Source organism: Meriones unguiculatus, chromosome 10 (genome assembly GCF_030254825.1).
Source record: "Meriones unguiculatus strain TT.TT164.6M chromosome 10, Bangor_MerUng_6.1, whole genome shotgun sequence".
Taxonomy (NCBI): Eukaryota; Metazoa; Chordata; class Mammalia; order Rodentia; family Muridae; genus Meriones; species Meriones unguiculatus.
In genome coordinates this window covers 42,423,404-42,434,409 of record NC_083358.1, presented here as the reverse complement: position 1 = coordinate 42,434,409, position 11,006 = coordinate 42,423,404, and the positions used below count along the sequence as shown (strand labels likewise).

At 42.5% G+C, this 11,006-nt stretch overlaps 1 protein-coding gene across 3 annotated transcripts; it reads right to left on the bottom strand.

The window, feature by feature from the left end:
• Nucleotides 1-104: 104 nt before the first annotated feature.
• LOC110552984 (zinc finger protein 791-like) lies at nucleotides 105-10,739 on the bottom strand. 3 transcript variants are annotated; one of them, XM_060392312.1, is made up of 4 exons: nucleotides 10,499-10,739; nucleotides 4,030-4,156; nucleotides 3,389-3,449; nucleotides 105-1,912 (listed from the first exon to the last, which is right to left on the bottom strand). In XM_060392312.1, exons 1-4 carry the CDS (start codon nucleotides 10,580-10,582, stop codon nucleotides 511-513), a joined length of 1,674 nt encoding a protein of 557 aa, XP_060248295.1. In that variant the 5' UTR covers nucleotides 10,583-10,739; the 3' UTR covers nucleotides 105-510. The 3 variants fall into 3 exon arrangements, with proteins under 3 accessions (XP_060248295.1, XP_021500353.2, XP_060248296.1); XM_021644678.2 differs by having other exon boundaries at nucleotides 105-1,915; nucleotides 10,499-10,738; XM_060392313.1 differs by lacking the exon at nucleotides 10,499-10,739 and adding an exon at nucleotides 10,253-10,385 and having other exon boundaries at nucleotides 105-1,915.
• Nucleotides 10,740-11,006: the final 267 nt, after the last annotated feature.

The following is an 11,006-nucleotide window of genomic DNA, read 5'->3' as shown; positions in this document are numbered from 1 at the left end:
ACTAATACAACAATGCATATTTCTTTCTATGGTCTTCATTTTAAAGATTTTATATGTATTATTTACAGATTCTCTTTTACACACATACACATATACACACAGGCTTGGCATAATGGCACACACTTTAATGTCACTTGGGAGGCAGACAGGTGCATCCTGTGAGTCCAATCTGGTCTACTTAGTGAATTTCAGGCCTGGCAGGGATACGTCAAACAAACAAAAGCATGCATATATATCAGAAACAATGAAACGCTGATACAAATGTTTAGCTTTCATTTCCTCTTCATGTTGAAACTTGTGGCCCATCTTATGTGAGTTACCCATCACACTGCAGTTAGTTTCCTGTATTACTTACAAGCATGAGATTTTTCCACAATGGAAAATTTCACAACAAAAAGTATTTATTAAAATTGAAAATTCCTCATTCATCGTCTCCCTATCATGCATTTGCATGTTTGTTGAAGGATGTGGACAAAGCAAAACAGTTTTCCCATGATGCTTACGCTAAAATCACTTCTCTCCGCTGTGACTTCTTTCATGTCTCTGAAAGGAACTTCGCAGGCGAAAGGCTTTCCCGCATTCTTTACATTCATACGGTTTCTCTCCTGTGTGCATTCTTCTGTGCCCTTGAAAGCTTGTAGGATAAATGAAGGTTTTCCCACATTGCGTACATTCATAGGGTTTCTCGCCTGTGTGAGTTCTCTCATGTATCTGAACGTAACTTGAACAACTAAAGGTTTTGCCACAGTGTCTACATTCATAAGGTTTTTCTCCAGTGTGGGTCCTTTCATGTGTTCGAAACGCACTGAGGAAAATGAAGGCTTTTCCACAGTCCCTACATTTATAAGGTCCATCTCCAGTGTGCGTTTTGATATGTCTTCGAAAGCTTTCAAGAGAAATGAAGGCTTTTGCACAGTCCTTACATTCATAGGGTTTTTCTCCAGTGTGATTTCTTTCGTGTGCACGACAGTAATTGAGACAAATGAAGGCTTTCCCACACTCTCTGCATTTATAAGGTTTCTCTCCGGTGTGCACACGCATGTGTACTCGGAAGGCTGAGTGGGCACTGAACGCTTTCCCACACTCCTTACATATATAGGGCTTCTCTCCAGTGTGAGTCCTTTTATGAATCTGAATGGAAGTGGAGCATCTGAAGGCTTTCCCACATTGCTTACACACGTACGGCTTCTCTCCAGTGTGAATTCGCTCATGTACACGGAGAAAACATGGACGAAGGAAGGCCTTCCCGCAATCCTTGCATTTATAAGGCCTATTGATAGCCCCACTGTGCGTGACCATGTGTGTCTGGACACTTGTGCGGGAAATGAAGGCTTTCCCACACTCTTTACACTTGTAGGGTTTCTCCCCAGTGTGAGTTCTCTCATGGATCTGGATGGAACTGGGACAACTGAAGGCTTTCCCACATTTCTCACACACATAGGGCTTCTCTCCAGTGTGAATTCTTTCATGAATTTTAAGAGAACCGGGAGAACTGAGGACCTTACCACAATGCTTACACTGGTAGCGTTTCTCTCCGACGTGCATCTGTTCATGTGTCTGAAAGGGCTGGTAGTAGATAAAGGCCTTCCCACAGTGCTTGCACTTGTAGGGGTTCCCCCCAGCGTGAGTCCGCTCATGCCTCTGAAAGGATTTGAGGTAACTGAAGGTGGCCCCACACTCCTTACACTTGTGTCTTTTCTCTCCACACTTAAACCCATCAAGTTCATGTCCAGGGTGAGATCTGATGTGCCTAGTAAGGGATGAATGAAGCATGAAGCCTTTTCCACATATGCTACAATTATATGGTTTCCCTCCAGAAGTTATTTTGGTTACACCAATATTTGGAATCTGGCAGAAGCTTTCTCCACGCTGAGTAACTTGTTTACTTTCATAGAGTCTTTGTATCACAAAACTTCTGCAAAAAATTAGAAGCACATTAATAGTTGTTTGTTATTTAATGTTCACTAATATGTATCAGAATTACATTTTCGTAGCCAGGACATGGTATGCATAGTATACCTCTAATCCTGGCACTTGGGAGGCTGAGGCAGGAGAATCACAAATGTGAGGGCAGTTAGTGTTACAAAACAATGCTCTATCTCAAAATAAAGACAAAAGCTATGTTGGTAGTGCCTGCCTGTAACCCCAGCATTTAGAAAACTGAGGAAGGAGGACTGCTACAAGTTTGTGGTCAGCCAAGGCTATACAGTAGACTCCTGTCTCAAAACATCAAACCAGGACCTAGAGAAATGGCTGAGGCTGAGAGCACTTCCTGCTCTTGTAGGCTTGTTTCTTATCATCCACAGGTTGCTCACAATCTCCTGTACCTCCGGTTCCTGGGCACCTGATGTCATCTTCTGGCTCCTGGAGACTCATGTGGTGCACACAAATTCAAGCAGGTAGACATATCCATAAATACCACTATTTCTACTACTACTAAACCCCAAACCAAAAAAAAAGTATAATAACAAAGAATATTAATATGTTTTTTTGTTTTCTCTGTATAACCTTGGCTGTCCTAGAACTTACTCTGCAGACCAGGCTAGCCTCAAACTCAAGAGATCCACCTGCCTCTGCCTTCTGAGTACTAGGATAAGGGGCATGCACCACCACTGCCCTGCTTATATGTGGTTTCTTATCGCTGTTTCCAAGTTTAAATTTTTTTTTTGAGATAGTCTTATTATGCAACTAGCTGGCCTTGTATTCACTACATAGACCAGGCTAGCTTTGAACTTATGATGGTTTCTCCTGCCTTTAATTTATGATGAGCCTCCTGCCTTTGCCTTCAAAGTGCTGGGATTACAGTATGCACCACTTGGTGATCTGAATAGGTCTGGTCTTCACAGATTCATGTGTTTGAATGCTTGGCCTTAGGGCATGGCACTATTAGGAGGCACGGCCTGGCTGGAGGAGGCATGGCCTGGTTGGAGGAGGCGTGGCCTGGCTGGAGGAGACATGGCCTTGTTAGAGGAAATGTGTCACTACATAGGGTGGCTCTGAGGTCTCTCAGGCTCCACCAGTGCAGAGGAAGAGTCTCCTCCTGGCTGCCTCTGGATCAAGATGGAGGACTCTGGGCTGCATACGATGCTGTGCTTCCCACCATTATGATAATGGACTGAACCTCTGAGACTGGAAGCCACCCCACTCATGTTTGAAGTTTCAGAGTTGCCTTGGTCATGGTGTCCCTTCACAGCAATAAAACCCTAACTGAGACAATTACCATACCCAATAAAATACTTAAGTGTTTACTATCTGTGTCATTTAAAATGCTTTTGGCAAAAATTTTAAAGAAAACCATATATGAGTTTCTGTTGGCTGCCTACTTTCAAGCTGTAGGAAAAAGTGGAACATGTAGGAGCACTCTGCTTTCTTTGGTGTGGAAACTCACCTTACATTTTTCTCCTGGATTCTGTACTGATTTGTAACATTCTGGTCTTCCAATTCACTCCCTAAAATGTGAAACCAGAAAACCATGATAAACTCTTAGAAATTACAGAAGTCTTTTTCAGGTTTTAGGTCTGAAACAAGTTCATAATGCCTGATTTATACCATTGTATACAATATATACCAATTTATACCGATGTATACCACTTTTTACATTCTAACCATTCATTCATTCATTGATTCATTCATTGTATATGAGTGTTTTATCTGCATGTATACTGCATGCCAGAAGAGGGCATCAGATCATATTATAGATGGTTGTGAGCCACCATATAGTTGCTAGGGACCTCTGGAAGAGCAGCCAGTGCTCTTAAATACTGAGCCATCTATTCAGCCCTACATTCTAACTCTTAAAACAGTGATGGTGAGCAGGAAATTGCTGTCATTGGGTTTGGCTGCACACGCCTCTCATCCCAGCACTGGGGAGGCAGTGGCAGGCTGATGTCAAAGCCTGCTTGATCTACATTAATAAGGTTAGGCCAGCTGGGGACACAGTGACATCTTGTCTCAAACGACAATCCCAACAACAACAACAAAATCCCTTGACATATAATTAACTAAGTGAAGGTAAGGCATCATCCTTACCCACAGAGGCCAGGCTCCTCAACGTTTCCCACATCACATCTCTGTAGAGTTTCTTCTGTGAAGGATGCAGCAGAGCCCATTCTTCCTGAGTGAAATTCACACACACATCCTCAAAGGTCACTGAATCCTAAATATTCCACATGTGTAAAGAAGAGTAGATCAATAGGGCTAGGGAAATCTATATTCAAATCAGTAAATGCACACACAAATCTTTTATTTATTTTTTTCTCTGCAATACTGGGGACTGAACCCAGTGTCATACACACTAGGAAACCTCTACCAGTGATGTAGCCTATCCCAAAGTGGATATATGATAGTGTGGGCTCCCAACAGTCACTACATGGCTTGATTATTAGTTTCACTAATCAATCAGACTGAGTTCTGTAAGTTTAACAGCATCTAGAAAGCATGAGCATACATTACATTTTTACTATGGCAACTGCACAATTATTTTTTTTTACAACTCATTTAATTTGTTTTTTGAGACAAGACTCTCAAGCAGCCAAACAGGCCTCAAATTTGCTATGTAGCGAAAGAATTCCTGATCCTCCTGCCTCTACCTTTCAAATGCTGGGATTAAAGGCGCATGCTCCCACACCTGGCTATTTATTTATAGACAGGGTCTTACTCTATAGTTCAAGTTATCTGTAAGACGTGATTTTCCTACCTCAGCTTCCTAAATGCTGTGATTACAGGCCATTTTTGGCTGTCACTGTAAGTCTTACTAGTCTATAATGATAGTTCAGCAGGAAGAAATGATATTTTTCATCATTTTTTTGTGAGAAAAATTCATTCCTTATTGTTCATAATGCTCAATACTTCTTCCTTAGACTCCTGAGGGCTGAAATACAGATATTTGTCATTATGTCTGAGTCTAGGATGAGGATTTAATGAACAAGTTATGCACTGAAGATCTGCAAGTTCTCCCCGCCCCCATATTCCCTTCATTATACACAAGATGCCAGAAGTCCTAAAAAAAAAAAAAATCCAACTTGTGATGAGGTACAGCTCAATACACTGTCCTACCCAAGGTACTCAAGGATATTAGAAGCACTGTAATTCTGCTGGCTCAAAGCATCTTCTTCTCTCCCCCAGTTTTTTTGCGTGTGACAGGCTCTCATGTACCCCAAGTGAAGCTCAAATTCACTGAAGCTGAGGGTGATCTTGAACTTTATTACTTTATTGTTGTTGAGACAGGCTCCCCAGAACTGGAGACCAAGTGTCCAAATAGCCGAGACATTTCTCATTTAAACTACCACACTGGATTTGCATGTGTGCTTCCGTCCGAGACATTTCTCATTTAAACTGCCAGAGGACAACCTTCAGGAGTTGCTTTTCTCCTTCCACCATGCAGGTTCTAAGAACCATTAAGTTGCTTGTATGTGATGTCTCAAACTTCTTTCTGGATGCACTTAGTGCTATGAACTTCTCTCTTAGCACTGCTTTCGTTGTGTCCCATAAGTTTGGGTAAGCTGTGCCTTCATTTTCATTGAATTTTAGAAAGTCTCTAATTTCTTTTTTTAATTTCTTCTGTGTTACATTTACACAATGGAATACTACTCAACAACTAAAAACAAGGGAATCATGAAATTTGCAGGCAAATGGTAGGAACTAGACATAATGCTGAGTGAGGTATCCCAGAAGAAGAAAGACACACACGGTGTATACTCACTTATAAGTGGATATTAGAGATATAGTATAGAATAAGCACACTAAAAGCTAAAGAAGCTAAGCAAGAAGAAGGACCTGGGTAAGATGATCAGTCCTCACTCAGAAAGGCAAACAAGACAGACACCGGAAGAAGAAAACAGGCAACAGGACAGGAGCCTACCACTGAAGGCCTCTGAAAGACTCTACCCAGCAGGGTATTGAAGCAGTTGCTGGGACTCATAGCCAAACTTTGGGCAGAGTGCAGGGAATCTTATGAAAGAAGGGGAAGATAGAAAGACCTGGAGAGGACAAATAGAGCAAGAGAACCCAAAAATCTGGGCACAGGGGTCTTTTCTGAGACTGACACTCCAATCAAGGACTATGCATGGAGATAACCTAGAACCTCTGCTCTTCCAGAGGATCTGGGTTTGATTTTCAGCACTCATGTGGTAGCTTACAACTGTTTGTAATTCCAGTTCTAGGAGATGTGGTGCCTCCTGGCCTCCCTAAGCACCAAGCATATACACAGTTCACAGACATTTATGCAAGCAAAACACCCATATACATAAAATAAAAATCTTTTAAAAAGAAAAAAAGAGCCAGGAGTGGCAGTGTACTCTTATATAATAAACCTATACATAGTCAGTGATATATTTAATGAAAACAGACTGAGCCCTTCCTCTAAAATCAGGAGTGAAATAAAGATGTCCATTCTCCCCTCTTATTCACTGTAGTGTTTAGAGTCGTAGCTATAGCAATTAGACGTGAGAAAGGCATAACGGGGAAAGGATGACACCTGTTTGCAGGTGGCCCCATTCTTTACTTACAGACTTTATAAAGTCTAGTAGAAAACCCTTGTGCCCAGTAAACACAATAAAGTTGCATGGTAGAAAATCAATATTAAAGAAAATAAAAAAGATACTAAATGATGGAAAGTTCTTGCAGGCCCTAGGTTGGCAGCACTAATAATATTGTGAAAATGGCTAAACGACCAGAACTAATTTGCAGTTGCATACAATGTCTATAAAAATTCTGCTATCATATTTCACGGGTTTAGAAAAAAAAAATCCAGGCATCCACACGGAATCACAGAAGGCAATGAATTGCCAAGGTGATCCTAGGAGAAAGAATGCCTCACAATTCCAAGACTCAGATTACACTACAGAGCTACAGTGACAGAGAGTCTTCTACTGACATAAAAATACAGTCTAGTGAAACAAAATACGGAACCCCAAAATAAGGTGACATAGCTATGCTAACTCAATTTTTGACAGAGAACACAGTAACATGCACTGAAAAAAAGATGACCTAGTCAATAAATGGTGCTGGTAAAAGTAGCCACTTACCGGCACAATAATTCTTATATTTTACCTTGTACAAAAATCAATTTAAAACAGGTCAAAGATTATGTTTCAAAACCGGAAACCCTGAGAGTAGTACAAGAGAACATAGGGAATCTCCTCAAGACACTGGACAAGGCATGAACTTTCTGAAAAGAGCACCAGCAGCACAGGAACTAACTTGTGTCCACAGATGGGACCTCATGAGAATAAGAAGTTGCTGAGCAGCAAAGGAAACAATCAGCATAGCACACAGCCCGCAGAATGGGAGAAAATTTTTGCCAGCTACACTGCAGATAAGGGGCTCCAAAATCTACAAACTGCAGAAATTAAATATCTGGGAAATAAAACTGCCAATCAACAAACTCTTTTAAAGTGTTGTATATCCTAGCCACCAGGAAAATACAAATTCAAACTCCTTAGAGATTTGAACTACCTTATCAAACTACCTTATCTTAGTCAGAATAACTGTCATCAAGAAAGCTGACAACAGGGGCTGGAGAGAGAGCTCAGCAGTGAGGGACACTTGTTGCTCTTGCAAACAACCTGGGTTCGACTCCCACCACCCACTCAGCAGCTCACAACTGTCAGTAACTATAATTCTAGCAGATATGACACCTTCTTCTGGCTTCGCTGGGCACCAGGCACAAACACGGTGGACACACATACACTCAGGTAAAACACCCACACACAGATAATACATAAATCCTAAAAAAAAAAAAAAGAAAGAAAGAAAGAAAGAAAGAAAGAAAGAAAGAAAAGAAATCTGACAACAAATGTTGACGAGGGTACTTCAAGAGGAGTCCTGTTGGCTGGGGGTACAAGTTACACAGACATTCCTGAAACCAGCTTGGAAATCTCTCAAAAAATTAAACTACCTTCTGACTCAGCTATTTCACTCCTGGACATATTCCCAGAGATCTCCATAATGTATCAAACACATATTTGCAATTCCATATTTATTGCTGCTTTATTCACTATATTAAGAAAATGGAACCAACCAGCTGTCAACACATGAGTAGATAATGAAAATCTGGTATACATATAAAACAGAACACTACTCTGTTCTAATAACGATGGAATTCACTATGTAGACCAAGCTGGTCTCTAAAGCTGTGCACCACTATGCCCAGCTATTTTTCTAGTTTTACTGTCTTGGGTTTTTGATAGTAAAATAGAAGTGTCACAGCTCAAGAATGGCTGTCCTAATCATACAGAAGTCCACAGAGAAACACAAACTTTGAACATGGCTACTTTTCCTGTGTGATGATTTTTATTTGCAAGTTCTTTATAATAATGTTTCTTTTTTCCCATTTTGAGACAGTGTCCTACTGTGTAGTTTTGGCCTGGAACTCAGAGCTCTGCCTCTGAATGACCAGTATGTGCTCTTAACCACTGAATCACTTCCTCAGCCACAAAGAATCTTTTTCTCTGGAGCCTAATACCGAGAGAGGGAAAAACAAAACAAAACAAAAAGTTTTCCCCCACAAGAGAGAACATCTCTGAACTAAGAAACAATCCTAGGTGTTACAAACATGAACATCCACGTGAAGCAATAATTGACATAATTGCTCCAAATTAATGACAGACACAAAACAACACATACAGTAAGTTAAAAAAACAACAACACTAAGTAGACTAAACACTGAAGAGATGCACCTCTAGGCATATTCTGTCCTGAAGATCAAAGATAAAGTGTAAAAATGAGCCAGAGAAGGGCAATGACTAATTACATTGGGCTTTAGTTTATGATTCATGAAAGCAAGAGTACAGTAATTTGTTTAAAATATTAAAAAGAGAAAAACCCTATAGCACTAGAATTCAGAACTGAGCAAAACTATCCTTTAAAATTCAGGAAAAGGGGGCTGCAGAGATGGCGCAGTAGTTAAATGCACTCGTTCTCAAGGAGGAACTGGGTTTGGTTCCTGGCACCCATATGGTGGCTAACAACTATCCTTTTGTCCTCTGCAGGCAGCAGGAATTAATTCATATGGTACATGTACATACATGTAAAGTAAATATAAATTGTTTTGCTTTTTTAATGAGGGAAATGCCAGGTGTGGAGGTTTTTCTCTGTAGTCCCAAATGGTCAGGAAAATGAGGCAGTACAATGCCAACAGAGGCCTGGGCAACATAGGGAAGATCTTTTCTCAAGACTGTGAATGAAGAGGGCCAGAGAAGGTAACTTCAGTGCTGTATCATCTCTCCAAGGCAATGGGTTTGCTCACTAAAACTGGAAAAATAAAAAGACAAAGAAAAAGGGAGGTGCTCCTGGAGGCTCTAGCTGACTGGCACTGGAATTGTGAGAAGCCCTTAATGAAGCTGGTCATGGTGAGGCATGCCTTTAACCCCGAATCTGAAAGGCAGAGGAAAGCAGATCTCTGAGTTCAAGGCCAGCTTGGACTACACAGTGAGCTCCAGGGCAGCATGAGTACGTGGTGAGACCCTGTTTTAAAAAAAGAAAGAGATATTTTCATCTTATGTGTATCATATGCCTACCTGTCAGCCCCTGGAGGCAAGAGGGTATCAGAGGCCAGAGGGGGTGTCCTATTCCCTGGAACTGGTTAGTTACCATGAGGAACTAAACCTGAGCCCTCTGCGAGAGCAGGCAGTGCTCTTAGCCACTGAACCATCTCTCTAGCCTTTCTTTTTTGACGACAGGGACTCAAACTGGCCTGGAATTTATTATGTAGCCTAAGATGGAATCGGATTTGAAGGGATCTCTCTGCTTCAGCTTCCTAAGTGGCAGGATTAAAGGCCTGGTGAGCCACTTAAGGTTTTGCTTTTCTTTCTTAAAAAAAAAAAAAAAAAAGCAGGGTGCGGTGGCGCATGCCTTTGATCCCAGCATTCAGGACACAGAGGCAAGCTGATCTCTGAGTTCGAGGCCAGCCAAGTCTACAGAGTTCCAGTACAGAAGAGCTACACAGAGAAATCCTGTCTTGGAAAAGCCAAATAATTAATAATAATATTTAAAAATTTTATGTGTATGAATGTTTTGCCTGCAAATATGTATCTGTACCACCTGTGTGTCTGGTGACCAAGGAGGCCAGAAGGGGGTTGTGAGGATCTCCTTGAACTGGAGTTACGGATGCTGGCAACCCTGTCCTCTGGAGAGGAGCAAATGCTCTTAACCGCTGAGCCACCTCTCGAGAGATAACGAGGTTCTGCTCTACGCTGGAGAGGGAAGCTAGGGTTTGGAAATAAACGAATGCTGCGGGGATTCAGAGATTCACTTCTAGCGCTGAAATGCGCTGGATTGGAGGCCAAGGCCTCAGATCTGAGGCTGTTTCCAACATCTTCGTAAGACTGCGGGGTACGTACCGCTGTTCTGGGGCAGAGGCCCGCACAAGCGTAGCTCTTCCAGCGCCCAAAGACGCACTCGAAACCCCGCTGTTGCCGGGCTGGTGGCGCGCGGACCTGTGGGCCCAACAGCCCTCCCCTCTCCTCCCCTCGCCCTCTGCTGGGGCGGCCCCACTCACCATCGCAGGCCTCCGGGTGCCCGGGCTTTGCTTGATCCGGAGGAAGTCGCCCATTCCAACCAGCCTATTTAACGTCACGCGCATGTGCACGACGTGGCCACGCCCACCACTCCGCCCGAGGCCTAGAAGGGGTCACCTTTCCTGCTGGAACCCGAGGCAGAGGGAACGTTCCGGGACTTGTGCGGTTAAGTTGTTCTGGTGAGACCCTGGCGTCTTCACGCAGCTGCTTCTGAATAAGGGAACACAAATGCTCAGCCTCTGGTCGTGCGACATCTAGCGTTCTCCAGAACAGTTTGTGGTGTTGGCGAGAGTAGCTCAAGTCCTGCAGGGATGGAGGTTTGGTTTGATGCTATGAGGCTGTTCCTGGAATCCCCATTGTTTGCAGACACTCTTAAAATTAACCCCGAATCTGGGCATGGGGTTGCACTCTGTAATCCTAGAGTTTGGGAAATGAAGCAGGAGGATCAGGAACTCAAGCCCTTGTAATTAGTTCAAGGCCAGCCTGGGC